Source organism: Diaporthe citri, assembly GCF_014595645.1.
Source record: "Diaporthe citri strain NFHF-8-4 chromosome Unknown scaffold_6, whole genome shotgun sequence".
Classification (NCBI taxonomy): domain Eukaryota; kingdom Fungi; phylum Ascomycota; class Sordariomycetes; order Diaporthales; family Diaporthaceae; genus Diaporthe; species Diaporthe citri.
This window is the reverse complement of record NW_025064851.1, coordinates 2,475,578-2,503,281: the sequence shown is the minus strand read 5'-3', so window position 1 is coordinate 2,503,281 and position 27,704 is coordinate 2,475,578. Positions and strand designations below refer to the sequence as shown.

Here is a 27,704-nt window from a genome sequence, read left to right as displayed (position 1 = left end):
CAATAGGTATTGGGTTTGCTTTGCACATTATATGTATGTCTCCATTTGAGGTAAAGGATCACAAATGGTAGAAGCCTGTCGTTACCAAGTACATCAATCAGTTCTACCACAACGGAGTGCTGCAGATTCATTGTTTCTGTGCTGCTTCTATAATCGCACATCGCAGTCTCACACACATTGATTACCATATTTGTGTTGAGTAAAACATCTTATATAATATACTGTAAACCATGATTAACTCGGATTATTTAAATCAATTTGAATTCATTGACTGCCAAAAATATGCTGGATTAAACAGAGTCCGTGGCTGATTGCAGTTAAGTACTGCATAATGAGAGACTGCCCATTAAGTCATTTCCAGTCCGTCCATCCAAAATGCTCCGTCCAAAGCGATTCATGAATATCGCATCCCAAAAATAGCAAGTACCATATTTTTGCCCTACCCTTAGACGTGAATCCCTAGTACTTTTGGTAATAGCCAGAAGGACCGGGCATAGAGGCGCCTGATGGGCCTCCCCGACCTCCATATGCTCCTTGGCCTACCTGGCCATATGCTGCCTGACCTGGTTGACTTGCGTATGCTCCGTATGCTGCCTGGCCTCCCTGACCTCCGTATGCTGCCTCACCTGGCGGACCATATGCAGCCTGACCTGGTTGGCTTCCGTATGCTGTCTGACGTGCCTGGCCTCCGTATGCTCCCTGACTTGCTTGAGCCGCCCCTCCTTCCTGTCTTGTCTTCTCGCTTGTCTTGGTAACAGCAACGTCGCCGTATTTGTAGCCAAATGGGTATTTGACCTGGTAGGGGTAGCCATCTCCTGTCCGCGAGCGCTTGGGGTGGTCCGGGAAATATCCCGTTTCGACTTTAGATGTTGACGCTACAACAACTGACCCGCCTAGATGGCGGTCTACCTCTTCGAAAAAGCTTGCCAGGACGGCGTGAACGTCTGGGAAAACAGCACCCACCTTCGGCGTATACTCTTTACCGCTCTCATCCAGCACCATTAATTCTCGAGAATAACCCTCTGGATCCCGCAGTCTCTTCGTGATGCGGCTCTCGAGTTGTAGGCTGAACAGGACTTGAGCTCTTGACATTAATACAAACAATTAGCCGGATGTGCACAAGACGTCCAATTTTCCCAGTCTGCCGGGTGAGGAACGGGATAGTAATAAGGTCGGGCGACACTCACACATAGTCTCGACAGCCGACGTACATGTCCAGGCCACCGATTGTCATCTTTGTTGAGAAGCCAAAGCGGATCAATCCTGCCCGTGAGAGTAAGTAGATGAGATTACCGAGTGTCGTAGAGCCTGTGCTGTCGTTGAATCTTGCATCCAGCTCCATGCAGAACCTCAATGATCTGGGCGGCCCTGCATATTCCTTCAGGTTCAGATTGACGTTCGAGGACGTGTACAATATCCCTGTTGTTTCATCCAACATTTCGTCCTCGCTAGGATCTGGCACGGCCTCAAGCTTTGCGCCGCGCCAGGAATGATTGTTGCAAGGTCTGAAATCGAACTTCAAGAAAGCGTGGTTGGTTGCGACATCGTCGACGATGTTTTCCTGGGCAAAGCAGAGCCAGGCACGTGAAAGCCGAAAGTCTTTATCATCAGAATCCACAATCAGCTTGCTGAGTTCATTCTCCTTGAACTTTGTTAGGTTGAAGTTGCCCTCTCCGATCCAGTTCCGGTCTTTGGGTTGTGCGGCTGGCTGTTTTCCTTTTGAGGAAGATCCGTGGTGGGAAGATCCATGGTGGGAAGATCCATGGCCTCGATGTTTGCCCTTGGAGGAGGATCCATGGCCAGGCATTTTGTATTTGTTCAGCCCTATACGGCGGATTTGTGTGGCTCGTCGGTTTGCGTTTGAGTCGTGAAGCAGAAGGTGTTTGCTGTGTTTTGGTGGTTTAGTTTTTTTGCTTGTGGTAGATAATGGAGTCTCTTTTGGATTGTTTGTTCTTGTCGCTGCTGCTCAGGTGAGGTGTTGTGTTCAAGTCTGAGATGCTTTCTGGCCTCAAGAAGAGTGGATTTATATACTCGACAAGAAGAGATTGACTCACTGAATTTGATGCCGTTGAGCCAATATTGACGACTGTGGCAGTGACTTACGCCTTTAATCTTGGTATGATAGAAGGCCGTAAGATGACCAACAGTTGCCGTGACTTGGGATGGGCTCTTTCACTTCGCGACTTAGAAGGGAGCTTATGACTTATCGGATCTCATCTCAACATTATCGGACGCTGAAAACGCCAGCGGTAGCTGACATGAACACAAGGAAGAAATCCAAGACGACAGGAATGAGAGCTAGACCAGTAGAGATTATGGGGTATACGATCAAGTGTTCGGAGCCCCTACAGATTTACAATAGATATAGCCATCTGCTAGAATCAAGCATTGGATTTTCTTGGGAAACCATGAACTATCAATAAGCAAAGGCCAATTCTCAGTCTGTATACCTCTATGTGAGCCAATACATCATTGAGCGATTGGGAGGACATTCGTTTGTCACCCTAGAGTTGCAGAAATGGGTGAATGACGTTCGTAAACTTCAAAGAGAAAATCAATCATCGTCCGTGATTAACTAAAAACGGTGTGGTTACCTACTCGTCGGCTGAAGATGCCTCCAATCACCACATCTCGTCCCGAGTCTGCTACTGTGTGGTGGTCTTCACCTGCTCAGAGTCACTCAGCCTCATCGCCATCTTTGATCAGTAACTGACGTAAAGCAACAAACCAATAATTTCACATGTATGTAGACAATTTCTGAATCATGCAGGCTCTGTAGGGTTGCTCCAAGTTGCCCGATACCTGCGACTGGTACGTGACGGCCCTCAACTCGCCCCAGCGGCAAACTCACGACACTGGTCAGATGACGGAGGAACTGGGGAAGAGACATGCTCATGTTTGTGGGATAAGAACAATAGTCCACCACAGTTTTTGAAACAATCAAAGTTTCCAGCATAATGAGTTGCTTGGGCCTTGGGAATGGTGTCAGTTTTGGAAGGGGGTGCAGTGGGGCTTGAGGGAGAAAACCCCAACCCGCCCTCACAACAGTTCCACCCAGGTGCAGCAGACATGCAGTTGGTGGGAGGATCACCAAGCCGCCCTTGACTGCAAGTATCTATTTGGGTTACGTACCCACCCAAAGAGGGGTCCTGCATGTTTTTGGTCCCTTCGCACCGTGCTCAGTACTTTCTGATCTGCGCGGGACCTGGACGGACCGTCACACAGGCTTCAGCCGCACCTTCCAGCATTAACAAGAACTCAGAGACCCCAATGTGCCAGTCAACGTCAGTCGCCCACAGGATGCCACCGTGAGACCGCAACCCCGGAGCGTCTAAGCGACCTCCTGTCTCTGCCTCTGACTCTGCCCGCTGGGCGCTTCTAAGCAGTTCTCACCAGAGCTCTAGCTTGTCTTTGCCGCTTCTTACTTCGGTTGACCCAGTCAAAAGGCCTCTTGCGAGCCGGGCCTCGGGGCTGACTTGAGCTTGGATTGTGGTCAAGCCCACTGGACTCCTCCTCATGGAGACAACCCTTGCCAAGCGTCCTCACACTTACCACCGGCATGATGCAAGGGTGTGCGCCGGGGCTCGCCTCGCCTCGCCAGGTCTACAGAGCTCTCGACAGCATTCCCACACGCAATGCGCGCGCCCCGGATAGAAGGTCGTCGGGGAGGGTGGGACGCTCGACACTGGTGGATGGTCCTGATGGTCTGACCTCGCATGGGAGTGACAAATCGTGCTCGCCAACGCCTTCGGAGATCGACGCTCTGGAAGAGTCGTTCTGCGACTTTGGACTCGAGCCCAGTCAAGTCGAAGGGGACTCCTCTCAGGGCAGCTACAGCGATTTGCAGACCACCACAACCGTGACGTCGCTGTCCTCCAAGACCACCTCTACCCTTTCTGGGCACCTCGACTTGTTGCAACCTCTGTCAGGTCTGACGTGTGATTCGGGGGGCAATGCAGTCATGCCCCTGGGTGATCGTCTCCGCCTGGTCTGGCGTATGTCACCCACTTCATTCTCCAGTCATGTCGTGTGCTGATCCGCCCGGCAGCTAAGATTCCTCGGATGATGTTCAGCGCACCAGCCGTTGTGACCTGGGAGGTGACTCGGGTCGCTCTGCACTGTGATGTTGATGTGGCCTCGCTCGACTTACAATACGACGAACGTATGCTGGACTTGGATACTATGTGGAATACGCTCAGGAGCCACCCCTCTTTCAAAGGGAAGAGCTTCCCGCCAAAATCAGATCCCCTTGCCTGGCGCGACGGGCTGTACAACAACTTCGAGTCCGAGGGCGATGCCCTCGTGATGCTGACCGCGACGATGCACGCCTCAAAGTCAAAATATGGGCCTGCGATGCAGTTGGAGCTGCACCCACTCAAACGCGAGCAGGGCTCCCGGCTGCTTCGTCGGTTCGGTTCTGACCGATTTCTTGAGGTCCGGATCCCGTGCGTTGAGACGTGGCTGGCCGGCGAGGAAGGGTCAGAGGCTCTTGTTGCTCGCTGGCTTGCCAACGAGTCTCACCCCTTTATGGACCGCCGTTGGTCAGCGTTCTTTGTCCGAGAAAGGAGCGAGAAGTCTGAAATCAAGGACTTTGTGTATGGGCAAGAAGAATCGAGAGTCATTTTCAACGAAAAGGTGTTGTTCTTTGCGGAGAGTGGACGACACTTGCCGAGTGCTAGAACAACAATATCCGCCCTATCAAAGAGTATAGGCCCGCCAGCTCGGACGGCTTGCTCACGGACTGACATGCTGAAATGGCTCCTGAACTTCAACGAGAACCACGACAGGTCATATCTCAAGCTTTTCTCTCGCATTGCGCTTGGTCAGTACCATTTGCCACTCGTCGCCCACATTTACTGATGACCCGCCGTCAGGTTTGAGCAGGACAAATCCCACAATTCCATTGCGAGAAGGCCAGATACGTGAGAGATCAGAAGACATCCTGTCCCCAGATGGCGAAGTCATGAATGACGGTGCCGGGATAATCTCACCGAGTCTGATGAGGAAGGTACGAGATGTTCTTGGCCTGCAGTCCATACCGTCTGCGATTCAAGGTCGTTTGGGCAGCGCAAAGGGAATGTGGCTGATCGATGCCACTGACCCGGGTCATGAGGACTGGATCGAGACGTTTCCGTCACAAAGAAAATGGAACTGCGACCTGTCCAAAGAGGCTCACAGGATTCTTGAGATACGTTCCTATTCCATGAATCTGGTCCCTGCCAGCCTGAACAAGCAATTCCTTCCAATATTGGAAGATAGAACTGCGGATGTTGGTGCGCTGCGCCAAGTGTTCGTCAAAAATCTGACCACGAGATCAGAGGAGGAGGTCAAGTCGTTGAAAGAAGCTCTCCAACATCCTGAGCTCTTCAGAAAATGGGTTCGGGGACTCAGTCCGCGAGAGTCATTCCGCATTACGCCACAGGGGATGCCCTTCCTGGCTGGCCTTCCCGAGAGCATTGAAGATATTATGAGCTTTCTTGTTGATGGAGGGTTTGAGCCGATGCAACTCAAGTTCCTCCAGGACCTCGTCTTTCAAACACAAAAGCACAGAGGCGATTCGATGAAAGACGAGCTGCACATCAAGATCCCCAAGTCGACCTATGCCTACATGCTTGTCGATTTCAAGGGGATTCTGCAGCCCAACGAGGTTCACCTGTGCTTTTCTTCGAATTTCGATGACGGCACAACCGAACTGTCGGACCTTGACGGCATGGACGTCCTCGTCGGCCGATGTCCGGCCCATCTCCCTAGCGACATCCAGAAGGTCAGAGCGACCTTTAAGCCGGAACTGCGACACATCCGTGACGTGATCGTCTTCTCCTCCAAAGGCGACATACCTCTGGCCGCGAAGCTTTCGGGTGGGGACTATGACGGCGACCAGGCCTGGATTTGCTGGCTTCCTGAGCTCGTTGCAAATTTCAAGAACGCGAACGTACCTCCGAAGCCAGAGTTCTCGCCGTATATAAACAAGGACAGAGACACGCTTGGTGACTTGCGCAAACTCTATGGAGAAGAGCACTACATCGACGCCATGGTAACGAGGGCAATCCGCTTCAGCCTCAAGCCGAAGTTCCTCGGCCCTTGTACTTCCTTCAAAGAAAAGCTGTCCTATCACCTGAACAGCCTGAGCGATGAGCGCGTCATCAAGCTAAGCTGGCTTCTCAGTGAGCTTGCCGATCAGCCGAAGCAGGGAATACTCTTCGGACGTGATGAATGGATACGTTTTCTGGACGATGTCGTAGGGACACGGCGACACTTGTCAACACCGCTGTACAAAGACAGCAACGGCTCCAGGTCCATAGGTCCTGGTGCGAAGCACATCATTGACTTTCTTTCCTACACAGCTCAACGTGTCACCAATGCCGTGCTGAAAGATCTGCATAAGTTTCTATTGGAGAGCCAAGCCAGCACCACCGATGTGGACATCGTAGGCTACTGGAACCATTTTGCAAGGGTATACCAGCAGCAACAGCCCGAGTGCTTTTCCGCCCTGTACCAGAACTTGAGGTCTGACCTGCAAGAATGTCGGGAGGAGTGGAGCAGGTTGGTGACCCCAAGCAACTACCGCGCGGCCGTCGGGCAAGTGTACAAAGTATGGAGCGATATCAAGCCGCGGATCCCACAACACGTAGCCGGGGGCTCGGACGCGGCCTGCTTCCTGCTGCAGGACGGCCTGGTCCACCCGGAGCTCAGCCAGTGGGAGCTAATCAAGGCGAGCCTCGCCTTCAAGCTCTACTCGCGCCAGAGCCGCTTCGTGTGGCGGATGGCGGGCCGGCAGCTGCAGGCCATCAAGGCCCTGTCCACCAGCTCCAGAGGGCCAGGGGCTGTGCCGGTTGTGGTGGTGCCGAATATGTATGCGGCGCTGAAGCCTGACAACACATATATCAAGCGGCTTATGGCATCCGAGGAGGAGGAGGGTATGTGCGGCACCGATGAACCGCTCCCGGTCCGGAGACGGATTAGTTGAGCTGGTGTGAGAAGGCTGCTACCCAGTATTTTCGGACATCAGATCATGGGAAACTAGTTTAGTGACGCCTTCTTCCATTGTCTGGCATTCAATCAACTTGTCTACATCGTGAAAAGGTCTGTGTGAGTTTGGCGAACGTCGTCGGTCAAGGTGGGTCTTCGCCGGAGTTCCGGCTCCGGGTTTATGTGATGTGCGTGCCTCTGACCAGCCGCAGTTTGCTCAGCATTGTGGGTCAGTTTGTCTTGCTGCCAGGCCTCATGGGCTAGTGAGCTGGCATTTCCAACGAAACCAGGGTCAGTAATGGGTTCTGAAATTTTCATTTCGGGAATTTTTCACTGGCCGAAGTGAGCTTTTAGTACACCTAGCTAAGTAGGTCTAATAAACAGTTGCTCAGTGCCATATGAAGAGTCCGGGGCTACATGATGTTGTCTGTTGTTAATAGAAGGAGGTATTGGTGTAGTATGTAATGTTTAGATGTGCATGTTTGCAATAAAGCTAGCTTAACCACCCTAGCGTCGCTGTGGTGGGGCATAGCACAATAAAGTAAAAGAAATTACTAGACAGCATTATGTAGCTACTACGTAACGTATATTGGGCCGCCTATCTTTCTTACATCTCCGCACACAGCACCATATAAGCCGATCGAGAGAGCTCCCAATATAAGCAGTCCAACCACCAGGAAGTAAAACACGCCGTCACCTAAGTACTCTCTAGTACTTGGGCTTGGGTGGGAAGGGTCATAGGCGCCGCCCTTGATCGTTTGGCCCGGTGTCCAAGTCGGCACTCTCATGGAGCTGGTCAGCGTGGGCAACATCGGCGTCAGTGTCGCCGTGTCAGATGCAGCCCAGGTGATGGCCCACCCCTGATGCACCATGACGATCTTCCCCAAGTTTGTATCTGACGAGTCCTCGTCGTCGTCTTCGATATTCCGTGCGAACTTCCCACATCGATTACTAGGGTACAGTGAGGTTGCGAGTGCGTACCCGTCGAAAAAACATATATGAGAAGCCGCTGGAGCGTAATAACAGCAGTCAGTGACTGGAATTTTTGAGAAGCGAGCTTACGAAGACAGATAGGATGAAATACAGGGGGTGGGGGGGGATAGAGGGAGGAAAAGAAAGCCCGAGCGAACCTGTTACAGCAGAAAGCCGTTGATGCCGCTGGAGAGCCGTCCTCAGCCATGGCATTGTACACCCATCCTTCCGGACACACACCCGGGCTGAAGCTGAGGCGACTTTCCGGTGTAACTTCGTCCCACCCAGAGGGATAGCAAGTTGCGGCCGGCTCAGAAACCATGATGGGAGTCATAATGGTGGTGCCGCTCACCACGGACTCTGGCACGGTCGTGGTCTTCCATTGGGTCTTGCAGTCTGATGGCTGCACAAATGGCGTCCTGATGGCGAGTGGCCCGGTGGATGCTGTGGTCATGGGCTCCGTGGTGCTGAGAGACATGGTTTTTCTTCGTGGAAGCGCCGCATTGGAGTTACCTCCTGGCACGGAGCAGCATGGCGCAGCTGTTGTTGGCTGGGACATTTCTTAGCGGCCATGCAGCAGGGGCATAGGGGTCTGGGAAAATCAATGAACGGCTCCCTACGCGTTGGCTTCGCGCCTGCACTGTGAAATTGACCACAGGAAAAGTCTTGAGATTCTAATCGCCTGCGGCAGAATTAACACGTGCCTCAAAGATTTGTTGTCGCCATATTAATTCCTGCTTCAATGCGGTGGAGGCAGCCTCCCCAATTGCCTATCCTAAGGCATCTTCAGAACAAATGCAGTCGAGAAACTTAGTACTAGGTGGCGATCATATTGATTTGATTGTTTAAACAGGTGTACATGGATGTAGCTGCGTACATAATCGCACTGCCACGATTGAAAAACTTACTAGACTGAAGTAGAGTTGAAATCCGGGTTAGGCACATCCGTCGCCAACACGGTACCGTTGCTGAACTCCGTGCCATTCCTGAAAATCTCCACGCGTCCCGGATGACACCCAGGCGGTGGGTCGTCAATAATCGTCCCGTTGGCGAAGATAATTCCATTAAACTTGGACACCAGGGGACGTGAAGGCATAACCAGGCTTTGAGTGGTCGGAGGCAGCAAAGGCGACCGTCGCGGGTTGATCTTGCAGTTCTCGCTGATAGTATTCAGGTTGAGACCGATGGCTAGAGTATAGAGCTCAGCGCTCAGCGCATCCCACTGAGGCTCGTTCCTGAGCACCATGCCGATGTAGTCGACCATGAGGACATTCAAGTTATGGAAGACCTCGGGGGAGATCGCGTCAACGCCGCGCCAGTACAGAGCCGGATTTGTGGGGAGAATGGCGATTCCTTGAAGGCTGTAGGTGAAGGTGGAAGTCAGGAAGTGCGGTGAGCTGAGCCACTGGCCCACGTGGAACTTGTCCTTCTTGGCCCACGAGGCTATGGCCCAATCGGCCACCTCTTTCGTGTCCTCCAAGTTGGGCCAGGCATCGTACCAACTCATTGCGTCTTTCTTGTAGATGCCCTCCATGGGCAGGGCCATCGGCTCCGATGCATATTTTAGGTGCGCCGTGTCCAGGAATATAAGAACGCATCCCTTCCCGTTATTCATATTCATCAACGTCCCCATCTTCAGCTGCTCCATCGAACTGGTGCCAAGGTTGGGCCAGCGGTTCTGGATGCCCCTGAGCTTGTCAAAGAAGTTGTTCTTGGCATGACCACGTCGATCAGCTTCCGGTGCTTGATCTCGTTCTTGATGCCATTCATCCAGTTTCCCGAGCCGAAAGACAAGGAGGTGATGAAGCCGTACGAGTCGCTGCCCGTGATGACGAGTGTGACGGGGACCTCCTGCTCTGGCACCTTGTACTCGCGCTGGCCCTTGTCCATCCCGGTCAAGTCAAAGACCACACGCCTGGGGTACGTGTCAGGGATATGAGTAGTAACGCGCACGACAAACTTCTTCCCGGTGTCTCCAATGTCGTAATATGCCTCTCCGTTGTCATCCACGGGGTTTTTACCAGTCTCCTCAGTATAGTGTGCAACGTTTTGCCGCGCCCTGCCGGAAGGAATATCGCCCCAGTCCCACTCGTCCATCTGGTACTTGTGCGTTGAAGTGAGTTTGAAACGGTGTGGGGTCAGGTTGACGATGGTGACATATTGTCTGCCCGTGGTGGCCGCGTTTTCAGGATCCATCAGATACCACCGCATGTACTCTCCAACACGGTCAGAAGGTAGGGCGCTGTAGGTCCTGTCGTCCGCGTTGCAAGCGTCGTCAGGGTCTACCTCCTCGTCACCGCCGGCGTCATCCCTGAAGTCACAAACGTCAGAGGGACACCAGCCGCGAGAGCAGGTAAGTCGCATAGCTTCTCATCATTGACGTCTCCGATGGGCTTTTCAGTGAACCCTGGCTCTCGCAGAGGTGGTTTTATCAGACCACCCGTGTCGGTACACTGACAAACGTGGAGTGGGCAGAAGCCAAAGTTGCACGCATAGATACATAGACCCACTTGGGATTCAAACCCAGCACGGCTTGTGCCTGCCGTGCACGCCGGCGGGAGGAACTCAGACACGGTTGGCACGATGATTGGTTGCTTCGTCAATGAACAATACTCCTCGGGGCAGTATCCGTAGTTGCAGGCATTGCCGCAGAGGCCCGAGGCCCTCCCGGTGAAGCGCAGTCGGTTTCGTATTAGGGGCTCCCAGAGCCTGGCACAGGCAGGCCGACACTGGACAGTAGTCGTATTTGCAGTTGAATTCGCAGAGCTTGGTGAAGCCCTTGACACCCGTCCCTTTGATACACCCCTGCTCACTGCGAGATCGCGGCATCGAGACGGAGCTGGACCCGGTAGCGACGGCGCTCCCGACCCAGGGGCTCCAATTTGTGAGTCCGTCGTGGCAGCTCGCGGCACTGATGGCCGTCCCGTCGACTCTAGCGAGAGACCCGCCGCCTCTCGATATCTGGACGCTCACGGCCCCAGTCTCGCCGTAAAGTTCGACGCTGCCGTGGTAGACACCGACGCCGCCATCGGGAATCGAGGACCACTTGGGCTGGAATGTCTTGCCGCCTACCGTGACTGTCGCCTGTGCGTCGGCTCCGAGAACAGCTGAGAAGAAGATGTTGTCTTGCATGACGCTTTGCGGCGGGAACTCAAGCTGAAGCTGGCTGTCCGTGTTGCCGGTGGTTCCGCCGTCTGAGCAAGCACCGGATGGGCTTGTGCGATACCAGGTGACGAGACCTTCCTGAGTGACGGTGGCTTTTCCGCTCTTGTAGTAGTCGATCCAGAAAGGTAAAGTCAGACGCCAGCCATCGTGGGGCCTGTCGTTGGCATAGTTGTACGGAGCTTTTCCAACATCGAACGCACTCATGGCGTGGCTGTACAAAGGGCCAATGTGGTGGGACTCCCCATAGTCATTCCATGAGATTATCTGAACATACCTGCGGTCGTAACATCAGCATCAGCCGGTAAGTCACGAATAGGGGTTCTATCACCTACTCGGGCTTATTAAATATAACTTGAATCCACCTGTCATGCCACATATCGTCCCCGCGCCACATCCAGTTCTTGTTGAACCCCGGCATATTGGCGCAGAACCAAGGGGATACTGGCATCATATAGGGGTTCTTCCTGTCGAGGTATTGGAAATAAGAAGCGTCGACGTAGGTGTCCATATCTTGAGCGCCCCAAGGCCAGGCAGCCCAGCTAAAGAGCCCATCGGCCACACCGCCGGCGAGCCCTAGGGCTGGTTTTGCACCTTCGGAAGACCAGTCGGGGATGAAGAAGCAACTGACTTGGTCCTTGATGTCGATCCAGTCTTCTGCAGTTTCTGGGCCTTCGAAGGTAGAGACCAACGGTTTGCCGTCGCTGTGCTTGAAGTACTCGGCCTTGGACGCGTACTTCTTTAGGTAGCTGGTGACAGTGTCCTTGGGCCAGGGGCCACGTCCCGCGTAGTCGAAAGAGAAGAAGAGCTTGAAACCTGCGCTACTAGCTGCATTGAAGGCCCGTTCAAGTGACGCCTCGTTCATAGATTCGCCATGAGCTATATTGAGTGCGAACGCATCTGTATGAGCCTCTTTAGCGAGCCTTATATCCGTCTGCCGCTGTGTGTGGAAAACGAAACGCTACCCCCCCTTGTCATTTTGACTCACGCTCCCCCTTCTGCGAGCCAGAGTACGCCCACCCAGCTTCCAGCGTTGGCCCACCTAGTACTTCCTTTTCTTAGTATTATATTAATAAGACTAGGTACTTTTTTAAGTAAGCATAAAGTTTACCCTGTATATAAAAAGCTAGGGTAGCTATTTTTTAATTTAAGCAATACTTTAAAAATATAAGCCTAAAAAGCTTAGAGCGCCCAGAAGCCCCTAGAGCGCCTAGAGGCCCCCAGAGCGCCCAAAGGGCCCCAGAGGGCCCCAGAGCGCGCAGAGGGCCCTAGAGCGCGCAGAGGGCCGCAGAGGGCGCACAGGGCCGCAGAGGGCGCACAGGGCGCAGAGGGCGCATAGGGCGGTAGAGGGCGCCGAGGGCGCCGAGGGCGCCGAGGGCAGAAGAGGGCGCAGAGGGTAGAAGGGTAGAAGTAACTTTTAAGTTATAAATAGAGGGGTAGCTATAAAACCCCTTTAAGATAGTTATAGCTATGCTTTATTAGTAACCTTATAATATTAATATTTTATAATATGTGCAGCTAATTTCCTTGTACTGGGTGGGTTAACGCTGAAAGCTGGGTGGGCGTACTCTGGCTCCCCTTTTGCACAGAAAAAAAGGCCTTGGCGCGCGCTCCTTTGCCTAAGCGCGCCCGCGTAGCGTTTTCGCGCCTTCTTTGCATATACAGTGGGGAGAAAAAAGTCTGGCCCACAATTGCAAACCCACTCATTAAAACGCGTTACGCATAGATAGATCCTTTAAATAAAAACTTCTCTCTTGCAATAACTATGCCTCCTAAAAAACGTTCATTTTTAGTAAAGATATTTGCAAATCATAGTATTTTTTATAAAGTTAGTTTAATTTAAAAAAGTGTTATTCTTGCTATTATAAACTGCAGTAAATTTATCCGCCATATTATAATAAATGCATGCATTAATGCTAGCATTATCACCCATTATAAAAATAAATAGTTAAAAAAAAAGATACTTAAAATAAAGCTATGATTTAATTATCTTATATTTTTTAATAATTGCTTTTTATATTAATTAAAGTTTTATATATAAAAAATGTTAAGGCAATTTATAATTAAATTTAAAAAAACTTAAACATTAATATAAATAATAATATTATCCATTTAAGTTTAAACTTATTTTATATTAACCTTTAAAAAGCTGTAAAGTAAATATTTTTATTAAAGGATAATATAAAAAAGCGTTATAAATTCTTAAAGAAATAATTAATAAAATTTAAATATTTTTAAAAGTTAATAATTTTAAGTTTATCCTTAAATATTAACCTTAATAAATCTTATTTAACTTATAATACTCTTTTTAAACAATTTTTTTAATAAGTATATTATATAAAATAATCTTATAAAACCTTTAAAGTTTATTTAAAAACTCTTTATAAAGAAATATAAATTAAACTTAATTAATAAAAAGAATTATATAAAGCTTATAATTTTTATAATAATATAAGATTATATTTATATTAAAGGGAAAAGTAACCTTATTATAATAAAGCATAATATAATGTTAAAATATAATAAATTTACTTAAAACTTATATTTTTAAGTTCTTTAAAAGCATTTCTTTCCCTTATATAATGAAATGTTACGGTTTGAGATTTGCCCATTGTAATTAGTTAGCGGGCTTTGGCCCTATAAGAATAGGCTTCGGCACGGGTGCAGACGGGGAGCAAACCTCTTCCTCTGCACTCTGAATATAAACCTCATTCAGGCACCTTTCGGCAGACAACCTCAGGCCAGCCCATAACATGAAATAAGGGATTTCTAGCGGGATAATGCAAAGATATACATAATAAAGAAGGTAATTAAATAGTTTTTAAATTATAACATTTCCTTAATTAACTAGCTAGCATATTTACCGGATTTAAACTTAATTAAGTATATTTAAAAGCTTTTAAAAAACAAGATATACGTTATATTTCTTAATTTATAAAAGCGTACTTTAAATAAAAATAATTTAACTTATTTTAAGCAATGCGTAAAGATAGAGTAATAAATAATAAATTTGTTGGCTGGATCACGTATTGCAATACGACGTTTGGTTGGTGTAGTGGTTGATTGTTGTTGACTATGGAAGGGAGGAAGGCAGAAGGCCTGGTTGCGCTAACTAATTTGTATGTGGCGACAGGGCTGCTGCCTGCCGGGCATCCCACCGGGCCAAGGCTGCCCAAGGCCAAACAACCCTCTAGACAAACAACACCCATTATTCCCACAATATTAAAAGATTATTAATAACTTTATTTTTTTAATGTTATAATAATTATAAACATATAAGTTTACATGGGATTAATATATTAAATATTAAAAGCTAGTTTTAAATAATTAATTTTATATAAGTTAATTGCGTTAATTTAATTCTTTTATAAAAATATGGTTAATTTAAGTTAAGAGGTAATTATATGTAAAGAGGAAATTAAGGTGGTATGTGCAAGACTTTTTGCAGCTCATTATAATATGCACCTTGCATTTCTTGCCTTTTTTATTATTACTTATATCGCTATTATAATTAAAAAAGTATAAAAAAGTATTGCTTTATATATATTTATAATAATTATAAATATAAGCCTTTTCTTTTTGCTATAATTATTTTTTTTAAGAAGTGGAAAGTAGCGCAAACGCTGCGTGGTTGCGCGCGGGCCAAGGTCTTTTTTTTGTGCAGAAGGGGGAGCGTGAGTCAAAATGACAAGGGGGGGGGGTAGCGTTTTGTTTTCCACACACAGCGGGTACTGTCCGTGTATCCGGCCGTGTTCCCCACCTACAGCAAATGATTAAGTCAGCCATCTGTTCCGAACGAACATGAAAATAATTGAGTAATATGCTGACCATGAAAGTGGCAATTACCGCAGCAGCCTGGACGCGAAGTTCCCCAGCGACTGTAGCAAGTAGTATCTTGAATCTCAGGACGATGGTTTCTAACAAAAAGGAGAGCAATGAGGATACAAATAATCGTCTTTGGAGCAAGCTAGTATGTGTAATCGGGAATGAGAGTACATGAGCACTTATACATCACGATTTCACCTTGACTCGGAGTCACCACTGAGCCGCGCGACCCAAAATGGCAGGAAGGGCCAACATCAGACACCATGATGCCTTCTACGGACCTAGTGAGCCGATTCAACCTTCCGAGCAAGGCACAACCCAATCTCATTTACCGCCTTGCCAACGGTTGGCGCAAGCGTAAGGCGCAGTTACGGCGTGACTCTCTATTCCCGTCTACAAATTTCTCTAGACCAATTCCTTAGGACAAAAGCCAAGAAGTCACGATGGTGTTGGTTGTGTCTGGCTGGCCCTGCAGGATTTTGCGTGAAACGCCGCTGGAGGACTTCAAGGGAAGCTCCCAGTCATGTGTGACCAGACTCATGGTAGATTACATATCGACTAATAGCTTCATAGAAGCTGATTGGCCTTGCTATAGTTGACAGGCCATGATGAAACATAGTTTAGCACTTGTCATTACCTCCGAGCTTTGCTCCGCTAAAAGAACTTTCGTGATCCATTCTACTCCTTTGTGAGTAGGACCACTTGGGCAACTTCTCGCTCTTTTCTCTTCCTTCTGCTAGTCTACCAAATGTTTGGCTCTGTTAATGCTCCTTTACATTGAGTTCGGGTCATGCGGTCCGTACTGCAGGCTTTCATGGCCCACACAAATTGTCTTGGCCAGGCGATGGCTGGTCTGGGCACGTCGTTGATAGAAGTTTGGAATAGGAAAGGCAAGCATCAGAAAGCTTGGCTATTTACTGAGCTTCCTATTCGGTCGGGTACTGTAACAAGGGCGATTTAGAACCAACGCACGCACCAACATATCCAGGGTCTTGGATGGCTCTGGTCGGAAGTATCAATCAGCATCCACCTCGAGGAGGAACACCCTGCTGCAGAGGTGAGCTGATGAGCAGAAGGGTCACTAGGTCCGGCGCCTGGGGTCCAGAACCGGAGGACTGGGAATTTTCGATGGTCAAGAGCGAGAAGTTTCCCGACCCATTCTACCTCGGGGTGGAAGGATACGTCCGGGAACTGCGCATCTCGAACTACAAAACTGAGGACCACTCCGAATACAGCACATGGTTGTCCTCTTATACCGCTGAGAGCCTGGCCAAGCACACATTTCGACTGTAGGCAGAAGAGAGCCCGCCGTTGTTAGTGCGAAAGCTCGAAGATTCTCGAAACTTGGATTGGCCCCATATTGCGGCAACGGGTCGCTTCGACAGAGACTACGCTTCAAACAGACCTTTGAAGATGTGGGCTTTGCGTCTCACATCAGAGGAAGGCCTTCTGTTGGAGCGGACGCATGACCCAACTGACGGTTCGTTCTTATACAAGAGGTTGGGCATCTTCATCATTGAGAATCCATCAGCTTTTTATCCTGGGAATGCACTTACAAATCCTGTACAAGGTCATTACGAAGTCCTCCAACACATGTTTCTCGATCGTGAAACTGTTATATTCATTTATATTTAAGTCATAGGAAATCTCATCCCGAGTTAAGATACAGCCTTTCAAAAATTTTTAAGCTATCTGACGGTTGCAACTCAACGGATGACATAACATTGAAGCTCTTACTAGTATTTACTTTATTTATAGTACTATATCTCTTACTTATTGCGGCGTAATCAACGTGCTCTTCGCAACGACAACCTGAGACGAGAAGAACAGTACAACTACATAAGTACCTATGTATACGCAGTGATTGGGTGGTATTCTCATCAACATATGGATCAACTGTGTCACATAATGAGCACGTTGAAACTTGACCATCACTGGCCAGGGCAGTGGTTTGTAGGAGCTGAAATGGATTGCATGGGGTTCCTTGGCTGGCTGCCCAGCCGCTGCGTCTCGTGTCGTCTTAGTCACATCACATCAGTTGGCTTGGGTCTGGTCAGCATGGCGCCATCTCGCCGTCACCGTCAGTCATCACATGGCAGGGCGAGTGTTATCAGCTTGCCGCGATAAGCCGGGGGTGTGGGGAGCGGGGGCAATTGTTGTACTCCCAGCTCAGGTCTCTCTCGCCATCAGACAACAGAGCTTTGAACACGGTAAAACAGCTGGCATTCCAGATCAAATCAGACATGCTCTGCCGTTGCATTCAATAACTCGTATGGTTGTGTCGAGCTGTGATAGGCCTGCAGCGTGTCGTTGTGCCGCTCCAAGCGCAGAGGGGAGACGAGTTGAGGCGGGTCACTGTGGGGCTCTGCTAAGCTTTCGGTAGTGGTTGCATCCAGCCCCTCATTGTGCGCCTGGTCCGTGACTTCATCACCACCCACGCTCCGCCGTCCAAGGACTGTCCGATGATCAGCCGTGCCCTTCCTTCTGCACTGACTTCCGACCTCGCCGATGCGGTATGCCATCTGCTACCTGCCCTCTGCAACCTGCAACTTGGGCCCTGCTCAGATGCTTCCCACAATGTCCATGACCTGAGACTGCCTCTGAACTCTCCATCTGCCATGACCAGACCATCGTCAGTCGACTCCTCGACTCCAACCCGATCCAGTGTCCTACTTTCTGTGTCGAGCCTCCTCCCTTCGGCTCCAGAATAGGCACATTCTCGGAAGAGACCTGCACGCTGTACCGCACGGTGGTATACTGTACTGTACAGCCCCGCTCACGGTAAACCAGCCCGCTTCGAACAAGGGACAAAGCAAAGCCCCCACAATGAACGTCTTCCGCAGCAGCGCCAGCAGCAATCAGAGCCCAAAGGCTGACACGGGCCCTCTGTTTGCGACCTACCTCCTCCCAAGCCTCAAGATCCCCTTCTTCCGGCGCCGTCAGAGCTCGGCTACCGCCTCGTCCGCGGCGACCAGCAATGATGTGCCCTCGCTGAGCAGCTCGCCCACCTCGGCCAACTCCATAGATGACCTTCCATTCTCCCCTACCACGAGCATCCCCGGTGTCGAGACCTACTCCTTCCATCTGGACGACGACAAACCGTCGTCCCACGCTCCCCAGCAACCGCCCCGCTCCCGTCGCAACTCGGACCGCGGCCGCCTGTCCCGACCTCTCCCCGACGTCCTCCGATGCACCACCTGCGGCACAGACGTCGCCTACGGGCTGCAGGTCGTCTCGAAAGGCTTCACGGGCCGGCACGGCCGCGCCCTGCTCGTCTCGCCCCCTCTGCCGTCCTCGACCCCTTCCTGCCCCGGGCCGCCCATCAGGAATGGCTCGTACCCCTCCGCGAACCCGGCGTCGCCGCAGCACCCCAACCCCAGCTCGTACAGCTCGTACAGCTCGCTCGCGCGCGACGGGACCAACCTCGTCAACGTGGCCGTCGGCACGCCCGAGAAGCGCAGCCTCGTCACGGGCATGCACGTCGTGGCCGACATCACCTGCGCGACGTGCGGCGTCAAGATCGGCTGGAAGTACGTCGACGCGAGGGAGCACGCGCAGAAGTACAAGGTCGGCAAGTTCATACTCGAGACGGAGAGGGTCGCGCTTCACCGTACCTGGGAGGATGCCGCGGACCATGGTGACGACGGTGCGCCAAGGGGCCATTTCTATTCCTCTTCCGCGCCGGTCGAGTCTTTTGGCGGTGGGAGGAGGGCATCCGGGCTCGGAGGCCGGCGCAAGGTGAGCTGTAGTTCCGAGGAGGCTGGTGTGGCTGATGGCGGTGACCTCGATGAAGAGGATGAAGAGGACGGTAGTCTGGAGCAGAGCGACGGCGAGGTCATGTTTGACTCGGAGGATGAAGATGAGTGTGAGGACATCTTCGCTGGCACCTGGGATGCCGCCACAGTTGCGCGGCGACGGGGGTCCAGGGTCGTTGGCAATGGTGGTTATACCAACGCTGCGAAGAAGGCTGGAGGCCGTCGCTGAATGGTGATGATTCTCACTGCTTGTCGACAGAAGAGCAGCTGCAGCTAACCGACACCGGAGGCTTGTTTACTACTAATCTTAGAAGTGGCTGTCATAGGACATCAGGGGGGCGTTTGGGTTTGATTTCTATACCATGATACCAGCATAGTACCAAAGGGAGACAGCACCGCACTCCCTGTAATCAGACTGCTTTATACAAGTTATGCATTTCGTAGCATCCCCCTTGCGCTGTGTTGTGTATGTCATATATTCGTTAGGGCTCCTAAAGGTATTACAAGTCCCCTAGGTTGAACCTACTCTGGCCCCCAACTTTGAAATGCTCGAGCGCTTGAGCGGCTTACTATAGTTCTAGCCTTCCTCTTCTGGATCCGACCATCATCCATTCTCCGCCCAAAATCCATCCGACGATTTGGTCCTCCTCTACGCGGCAATCGCTCCCTTTGTATGAACGACTCAAACGTCCAGCCGAAACTAGCAAATCCATAGTCCCTATTGTTGATCCAATTCCTCGCAATGCGTGTTCCCAGCCTGCCGTTATGTGGCATATGTCTACTCATGTTTCTTGTGACTCCCTAACAAACACATTAATAATTCCACTCATCTTGCACTAAAGGGACATACGTTACCTGGGTTTGTCTCAAGTTCCCGCGCGGAATAAAGCGCCGCGCGCTGCCATGTGCCACCTCGTGATTGAAGCCGATCTCGTCCATCAGCCTCAGGATATCGGTCCACGGGATGCTCGCCGGCTGGGCCGCCGTCACGGGACCCATCAACAGCCGCAGCGTCCCATACGCGCGCTGGCCGAGCTCGATCTGCGGCCTCTCGTCCTGTTCAGGGGCAGGGGCGGGCGCCGCGGCCCCTGGCTCCGGCGGGCGCGGAACCTCCACCTCGACGTTCCTCGTCAGGGCGTCGTTCCTCCGCGCCCTGCTGGAGATCAGCCTGCTGGGCCGGTAGTCGTCGGGCGCGGCGGGGAGGATCCCCGGGTCGGAAGCCCTTCTCCGCGGCCCTCTGGGAGGTGTGTTACCGGTGCGGAAATACGTCTCTAGCGGGTGGGCATCGTCAAGCACATCCTGGACCTCCTTCGAGACGGCCCTCTCCAACCTTAGTTTCTCTTCCAACATGATCCAGAACGCTGACAGTCTGTCCTCCGACCGGCTCATAGTCTGCGACAGGGCAACCTGCTGGGGCTGGACTTCTTTGCTGTAAGCGAGGTACTTATCGAGAGGGGTCTCGAGAATGTCTTCGCATAGTTGACCCAAGACTGTATCTCCCAAAGGCCCCGTGGCGATCGCTCGGTTTTCGGCAGCGTTGCACAACGCGATCAGGCGCGAGATGGGCTTGGCGAAGCCCCAATCCTCTCGCTTCGCGTTTGTTGGTAGAGTGTTCGGGTAGACCTTCGCGATTGTCTGCAGTGCCCTCGCTATGGAGCCCATGGCGTGGAGATCTTCCACATACTGCCTGATATAGTCCGATATATAGAGCCCCAATGTCTTCTCGTCTTGCATCAACTCGTTGATTTCAGCCACAATCGTCCAGAACCCCAGGGCGTTTCTGCTATCATCGTTTTCCAATGCGTCTATGATAGCGACTAAATTGAGCACGGGGAGGAATTTTGGTTGCCTAAAGTACCTGGACTTCTTAGTTGTCATGTCCATCGCGAACATGTCCCTCAGCCCGTAAGAGTTTTTCATGATTTGAATGAGCCATTTATGTCGGTCTTCGTAGAGCTGTGCCATGAGGACCAGATGGTAGTAATTATCCCTGTACGAGTCACTCTGTTCCATGAGCTCAGACTGATGACCATCGTACGACTTGGCCGCCTGCACATTCTTCACAATTAGCGTATAGACACGACGCCACATGTCGCACGCATCCATGATGTCTTTGAGGGCGGTCCCCAGGTGTTGGCCCCAGCCTGCGAGGGTCAGGTCATTCATCCTCGACCATGCCATCCGCCTGTCCCCCGGCATCGCCCGTAACATGTCGATTGAATGATTCCGTGCTAGATCCAGCTCTTTCATGAAGGCAAGCGGGCTTTCCTTCATGTCCTTAAGCCTCTTCTCGGCCCGGCGCAGCTGCCGGTCGGCGAGTGCCTCCAGATACTCCCAGTCGATAGTATACGGCTTGGAATAAGGGACGAGGTCGTAATGCGTTTCTAAGAAATTTTCGAATTTGTTCTTGTCTCCGAGTTCGTCCAGATCCGCATCATACTCCGGCACTACGCTTCCGAGGCCATCATCGGATTGGGGGTCATCCTCATTCGGCGCAGAATATCTTTGGTTGGTCGAGATTTCCTGGCAGAATCCTTCCAGGAACGTGTAGATCTTCGTTTGCACTTGCATTGTACGCCCGGCCTGTGGTCCCGTGCATAGCCCAAGCCCCAAGAGATCTTGCATTTCACTTCGGCTGTTGACTTCTTTCACGGTCCCGTAGGTCTCCGGGGTTCCGTGGAATGCTAAATCGACGATGTCCATTCCCTCTACATATCTTGGGGCCTTCCCCAATGAGTAGTTGAGAGCATTCCGTAAAGACATGTTCTCTGGGCTTCCCATATCTGTTGCCATCGCGAACATCCTCGGCTGGTCCTCGCATCTCGTGTGCAGAAGCTCCAAAAGGGTCTCATTTCTCTTGCTGAGATCTGTCAAATTGAAGCTCGGCCACAGCAAGTTATTGAAATCCGTAGTCGGAATGGGCCATGGCAGCCTCAGCTTCAGGTCAGCTATTTCTCGTGGCCTGTCGTGCGGCGTTCTCCCGTTCGGCGTTCTCCAAGCAGCTGGTCCTTCCAAGTCTGGACGATGCGACTCCGGCATGTCATACCATAATTTTTGCAGAAGTTTCCTTTTCTCGGTTTCGCTTAGGTTTCTCCATCGATTGCGGATAATCCTCTTCTTGGGCTTATATATGCTGTTCCATCACCTATGTTAGCAAACGTTGACGCATTTCATGCGTATTTTCGGTGAAATTATCCGAAGCCATCGTACACATAGCCTGATGTCATGCGTAAGAAAAGTGAAGAGACAAGAACAAATACCCTTTAAACCTTCTCCACGATTGAATGACAGAATCAGCCAGTCCCAGCCGATTGGGAGCCTCTTGCTCCGAGGGTGCATCCGCCATGCTGTATTACCTCTACCTTAAGCGTTAAGTAATGAGTTGATGTTGAATTAAACCGATTACTGGACAAGCATGAATTCTATTTTTTGAGATACAATGTGCGAATGTAACATATTTGAACTACCAACATCTAAGTATGGGTCCTGTTACAAGAGGTGGTTATCACCAGCTCTTGTTACAAGGAGGTGTAGGGCCTGTCGCAGTTACACATTATTTCATTTCTTTATTTGCACACCGTTTGCGGTAATTTCGTAACATCGGCAATGTCGAATGACAATGAAGGGGTGTCCCACTCATATTGGTTGTCATACGTTTCTTTGAGTTGAAAGCAACCAAAGTTCACTCTCGATCAAGTCAATCAAGTTGGGATCATTCATACTGACTCGGACGGTAAACAGTATATACATATGGTCACTTAAATCTTGGACTGTTTCAGTCGGTAGCCACAACACCGAGCGACTCTTAGTCAAGGCGTTAAAGGCGCTTGGATGAATTATTAGACTACCTGGTACAGTAGTGATAGTACTCTCGTGTGCACTTCTTGTTATGACTGTCACCACAAAATGCTTGATTTAAAAGCAAAATACGATTCTGGTTCCCACTACAGTTCCTCTGCGTGTTCGCTGTCGACCGTCTTGTCCTTTCCATCAGCGAAAGGCCGGTTGGTATTTTCTTTGAAGGAAAGGCTTTGTCTGTGGCCCTCATAGCCACTGTTAAACAGCAACGTCAGTGTGAATTCGGGAAGGGCACAATGGCTGACGTACAAGAGGAGATCCATTTGGTCGATAGAGACACCCTTGGTCTCCGGCAAGAAGAAGAAGGCCCAGGCCATGGCGATCAGCAACCAGGTGCCAAAGAAGAACCAGGTACCGTAGCCCATAGACGTGAAGATGTAAGGCAGCGACTTTGTGATGATGAATTGAGTAAGCCTGATTAGGTTGTTGTTAGACATTTTCCAGACGGTGCGCGGGTCGAAGCAAAGTACTGACCAGTTGCAGCAAGCAGTCCAGGTTCCGGTGATAGTACGCAGGGCGCCAGGGAATATTTCAGCCGATACAATCCATGGAATTCCATTGAGGCCGAAAGACCAGCTGTGTATGTAGCTGTCAGCTTTGAATGCGTGCGGTATTCTCCAAGAAAGCGACATGTGCTACTCACAATACGGAATAGATCATGATGAGTGCCGTCGCGGCTTGGCCACCAGCGGCCGTCGATGTGGACAGTTCTTTGCCGGCCTTGATAATATCTGCTGGATGACCAATTTTGACGTATGCGCCAATATAGAAAAGACACAAAGAGCAGCCGAGCGACGAGGCAATCGTAGGGACTCGGCGACCCCACATGTCAATGAGGAAGATGTAGAAGATCAGAGAGGCAATGGCTAGAAGCACATGTCAGTGACCCGAGCCTACAATGAAATCGGAGTCTCGAGGTTCGAACCTTTTACCAGGCCATAAATACCGGTGTACAGCGTGACGTCTGTGATTCCAAGAGAGCCGAACAAGGTGGGAGAATAGTAGTTGATAGCTCCAGCACCCCCGAAATTCTGAAGAGCGAAGCCGCAGAAGATGAGCCACACACGATTCCTCATGCCCTTCCGGCTCAATTCGCTCATGGCTCCACGGAAGAATGCCCACCGGCCGCTGCCGTACTTGCCGGAGACGGCGGCCTCCTCGGCGAGCCTATCCCGCATCATTTGCACCTCTTCTTGTATGTCTGATTGGGTATAGTCAGCAAGCGCCGGCCGCCGTTGCAAGGAGAAGACTACACGTACACTGGTGCTCTGGGGCGAGCTGACGGAGATACTGCAGGTTCTTGAAGACCTGCTCCTCCTTGTCATTCCGCATGAGCCACAGGGGGCTCTCGTGGATGAACAAGCAGCCGCCCAACAAGAGGCCGGCTGGGATCAGCTGAACGGCCATGGGGATCCGCCAGCTTGCTGCGCTGGATGAGTCCATGTTCTTTGTGATCCCATAGTTGATCCAGAACCCCAAGACGGACCCGACTTGGTACACGATCTCGAAAAGACCGGTCAGAATGCCACGGATGGACGGGACTGACAGCTCGGCGATGTAACTGGGCACTGTTGCTGTGATGATACCGCATCCGAGCCCCGTGAGAACGCGGCCAGCATCTACTTGTTGTCAGCGTCTGGCGGTGGGGTGAGACAGAGGCGCGAAGGGGGGTCCAAGGAGAGAGGAGACCGTCGCAAGTGCGTGGTCCCATAGGAATGTCAAGTGACTGCGAGGTGGCCTGATTCACAAAAGAATGAAAAATTAAAAGACCACCAAACTCACAAATATACGAAAGCTGGCTGGTGGCTGCAGTCATCAGGACCGCGCCGACAACGAAGATAACCGAGCTAACTTCCAGTGCCCATTTTCTTCCAACACGCTCTGTGATCAAAAAGCAGAATATGGCACCAAAGAAAGCTCCAGCCTGGAATGCGGAGGTGATGTTGCTTGAGATACTGTCCGCCACATCATCCGTCATGTTGAAGTCTCTCTTAAAGCTGTCTCTCGCAATTGTCGTTCCGATGAAGGCTGAATCGTAGCCAAACCTGCCATGTTTGAGTGTGGGAAATAATGCTCAGAAAGGGAGACTGCAATTGGGGGTGACAAACAGCAATGAACCAAACGAAATCACCGCTGCTTCGAGATATAGCCGCCAATTGTACACCTCCTTGGGCGTTGGCCTATCCTCGACTGCGCGAAAGCCTCCCATGACTAGTTCTCGTGGCGGTGGCAGTCTGGGACTCGGTGCTCTGTCTGGGTCTTTCGATCTCCGTACGACGACCAGGGTATGGGAAGCGTGAGTGGCAAGAGACGGAGGGCACAAACCTTTTTAGTATCATCAGCTGCGAGCGCCCCACGCTCGGGTCCAGTCCCGGGGGACTGGAAAGACGTTGTGGCCAGAAGCCAGGGGGTTTAGTCACGTTCAAGGAACAGAACTCGTCACGAAGGCCTCTGCATTCTCAGTCGAGACGCAACCCTTGCCTGCAGGGTACATACACAGCAGATGGGTATGCGAGCCTAATTTCCTTACCCGTCCCTGATCCAGCATCCATGCAATTCCGTTCATGCCTCGTCATGTCTACCATCTAGCTGGCTCTCAACCCGACTCCACGCTCTGTCGCAGGAAGAGGCTTCTGCCGAAGTGGATCATTTCAACTGGTCCATCTCCTTGATTCTGGGGTCCGGGGGAGGATTGCCTACATCCCATGGGGAACGTCGGACGCGCTGAAGCTGGGGCCGCCCAGCCCACACATTGCTCTCGTGCCTTGCGAATGCCGAGCCGACATGCGAGCCGACGCGAGCAGCAACAATGATTCGTTCGCACCGTTGGGACTGGACCCTCCCTCACAAACTGTACGGCATCAACCAAGGGGTCGCCTGCCTCCCAGGAACGACGCGCATTTCTACAGAGCATTGTCAGCCTACTATGCTTCGACTAAGCCTTGTCACTCAGCGACGTCAAACCCAGGATCTAAGGACTGCTCTAGATCTGGAACGCGGCTCTGGGCTGTCAGAATGTCCTGTTCTCGTCGGGCTCGCCGCCGCACCATGCGTCGTTCCGACGGATGTGGGGCTGTGGAAACGCAGAGAGAGGGGTTCCTCGACAACAGCTGGATCAACTGACGTTTCCTCAAGAGATTCCAGCGTCTGCCCCGTAAAATGCGGTTTTATAACACCATCACAGTCGGATGGCGAAGTCGTCAGTCGGCTGTGGGCCTCGCGCTGCGGCGCCTCGTGCTCGCCAGCATCTGAATTCAAAGGGGGCCAGACCTGATTCAAAACGCCCGTAGTGCGCCTGTCTTCCGACGACTTCGTGTCAAAGACATCTACCATTGTGACTGTGTCCCTGTGTCCTTGCTATCTCAAACTCGTCAACTCCCTCCGTGAAAATGGGCTCAACAAGATCGTTCCCTCCGGGCATCCATGCCCCCAGCCTGACGTGGTTCAAGAATGATGCCAACCAGGAGCTCGACTGGGACTTGCAGAAGAAGCACATCGAGTTCCTGATAAGTTCTGGGCTCGACGGAGGTATGTGCACGTTCTTGCGCTCTTCGTGCAACTACTGACATGGGCCCTTCCCGCAGTTGTGATAGCAGGGACCAACGGCGAGTCCGTCGTCCTCACACAGGAGGAGAAGGCTCGGCTCGTGAAGCTCACCCGCGAGGTCGCCACGGCCCTCGGCCGCCCGGACCTGCCCATCACCCTGGGCACGTCCGGCCAGTCGACGCGCGAGGTCATCGCCGAGACGCGCCGCGCCAAGGAGGCGGGCGCGGACTTCGTCCTCGTCCTCGTGCCCAGCTACTTCCACTTCGCAATGAACGAGGAGGCCATCGTGGGCTTCTTCGAGGAGCTGGCCGACGCCAGCCCCGTGCCCGTGCTCATCTACAACTTCCCCGGCGTCGTGGCGGGCCTGGACGTGAACTCGGACATGCTCGAGCGCCTCGGCCGCCATCCCAACATTGTGGGCGTGAAGCTCACCTGCGGCGGGATCGCAAAGGTGGCCCGGGTCAGGGCGAGCTACGACCCCTCTGACTTCTGCGCCCTCGCCGGGCAGAGCGACTGGCTTGTCCCGGCTCTGTCTGTGGGCAGCACCGGTGTGATCACAGGAGTGGCGAACCTGTACCCCAAGGTGTGCACAAATATCTACGACCTCTTCAAGGCCGGAAAGGTCAAGGAGGCGGAGGCGGCCCAGATTGAGCTGGCCAAGATGGAGTGGGGCTTTGGTAAGGGGGGCATCAACGGCACAAAGTGGGTGGTGGCCAAGATCCTGGGCTACCCTGCGGATAGCTGGCACTGCAGAAAGCCGTATCCCAAGTTTGAGGACGCGAAGAAGCAGGAGTGGATTTCAGGGGTGGTAGAGCCTCTGTCTCAGACTGAAAAGGCCATCAAAGTGAGGAGCTTCTAGTTATTACTATAAGAGCCGCCACCAGAGACAGATATCATTATATAATCTGACATGTTGATGACCAAGGATGACTGCGTAACGGCGTACATGTGTTCAAAAACTGACCGGCCCGAAATGTTGTCTGCAGCAGACAGAGAATTCCAGCTTGCATATCCTCTAGACCCGTGCCATTATAAACATGATGGGTGAATGTGGTTGAATAATGGTACAAAATTCACCAAGGAGGGAATGGTCTCATCCAATCAAGGCCACCAGTCCGGCATTCATGATAGGACGACGGCCTCCTCAATGAGCTCAAGAGAAGAAGTTGGGTGTGGAGAAATCGTAAGCCAAACAAAGTCAAATTAGAGGCCTCCATGTTGCTTTCGTAAAAAAGATACAATTATGATTCAAGTAGATTTATGCTGTTAGCTCGTGATGGCAGTCGTAGGCTCTCTTTGATTGATGACCCAGTCCCAGGTATCCTAGGCCGTCATAGTCGTCGTTCAGTACATCAACGCCGCTGTTATCAGCCATACCTTCGGCTCTAAGCCAGATGTTATGCCACCTTGATCCCCCCACTCTTTCAGTGTCCAAGGACCTTTCCCCTTCAGATCCCAATCACTCTTGCGAGATTGCGAGTCGAGAGCTCCTCAAGAGTTGCAGCACCTAGCCGAAGTCAAACCACCGTCGGTGCACTGAGTGCAGAACTGTGGCGCGATGAGGATTAGCTAATAGAACAGCAAAAGAAATTAATGCTTTCAAGGACAAGGGCTTCC

The 27,704-nt window shown here is 51.4% G+C and overlaps 8 protein-coding genes across 8 annotated transcripts; 3 read left to right on the top strand and 5 right to left on the bottom strand.

The window, feature by feature from the left end:
• Positions 1-459: 459 nt before the first annotated feature.
• INS49_012703 (uncharacterized protein) lies at positions 460-1,807 on the bottom strand (the record flags this gene model as incomplete). Its single annotated transcript, XM_043173406.1, has 2 exons — positions 460-1,084; positions 1,188-1,807. The coding sequence occupies 2 exons, from the start codon at positions 1,805-1,807 to the stop codon at positions 460-462; spliced, it is 1,245 nt and encodes a 414-aa protein (XP_043022703.1).
• A 1,752-nt stretch (positions 1,808-3,559) lies between these two features.
• Positions 3,560-6,967, top strand: INS49_012702 (uncharacterized protein; the record flags this gene model as incomplete). The annotated part of the gene is made up of 3 exons (XM_043173405.1): positions 3,560-3,995; positions 4,049-4,822; positions 4,875-6,967. The coding sequence occupies 3 exons, from the start codon at positions 3,560-3,562 to the stop codon at positions 6,965-6,967; spliced, it is 3,303 nt and encodes a 1,100-aa protein (XP_043022702.1).
• Positions 6,968-7,544: 577 nt separating this feature from the next.
• On the bottom strand, positions 7,545-8,419 carry INS49_012701 (uncharacterized protein; the record flags this gene model as incomplete). Its single annotated transcript, XM_043173404.1, has 2 exons — positions 7,545-7,978; positions 8,107-8,419. 2 exons carry the CDS (start codon positions 8,417-8,419, stop codon positions 7,545-7,547), a joined length of 747 nt encoding a protein of 248 aa, XP_043022701.1.
• Positions 8,420-8,848: 429 nt separating this feature from the next.
• On the bottom strand, positions 8,849-11,968 carry INS49_012700 (uncharacterized protein; the record flags this gene model as incomplete). Its single annotated transcript, XM_043173403.1, has 4 exons — positions 8,849-9,619; positions 9,664-10,252; positions 10,670-11,380; positions 11,439-11,968. 4 exons carry the CDS (start codon positions 11,966-11,968, stop codon positions 8,849-8,851), a joined length of 2,601 nt encoding a protein of 866 aa, XP_043022700.1.
• Positions 11,969-17,754: 5,786 nt separating this feature from the next.
• Positions 17,755-18,912, top strand: INS49_012699 (uncharacterized protein; the record flags this gene model as incomplete). Its single annotated transcript, XM_043173402.1, has 1 exon — positions 17,755-18,912. One exon carries the CDS (start codon positions 17,755-17,757, stop codon positions 18,910-18,912), a length of 1,158 nt encoding a protein of 385 aa, XP_043022699.1.
• Positions 18,913-19,496: 584 nt separating this feature from the next.
• INS49_012698 (uncharacterized protein) lies at positions 19,497-21,254 on the bottom strand (the record flags this gene model as incomplete). The annotated part of the gene is made up of 1 exon (XM_043173401.1): positions 19,497-21,254. One exon carries the CDS (start codon positions 21,252-21,254, stop codon positions 19,497-19,499), a length of 1,758 nt encoding a protein of 585 aa, XP_043022698.1.
• A 1,373-nt stretch (positions 21,255-22,627) lies between these two features.
• Positions 22,628-24,519, bottom strand: INS49_012697 (uncharacterized protein; the record flags this gene model as incomplete). The annotated part of the gene is made up of 7 exons (XM_043173400.1): positions 22,628-22,736; positions 22,791-22,955; positions 23,016-23,117; positions 23,185-23,407; positions 23,467-23,742; positions 23,801-24,160; positions 24,324-24,519. The coding sequence occupies 7 exons, from the start codon at positions 24,517-24,519 to the stop codon at positions 22,628-22,630; spliced, it is 1,431 nt and encodes a 476-aa protein (XP_043022697.1).
• Positions 24,520-25,930: 1,411 nt separating this feature from the next.
• INS49_012696 (uncharacterized protein) lies at positions 25,931-26,946 on the top strand (the record flags this gene model as incomplete). Its single annotated transcript, XM_043173399.1, has 2 exons — positions 25,931-26,069; positions 26,126-26,946. The coding sequence occupies 2 exons, from the start codon at positions 25,931-25,933 to the stop codon at positions 26,944-26,946; spliced, it is 960 nt and encodes a 319-aa protein (XP_043022696.1).
• Between the last annotated feature and the right edge of the window lie 758 nt (positions 26,947-27,704).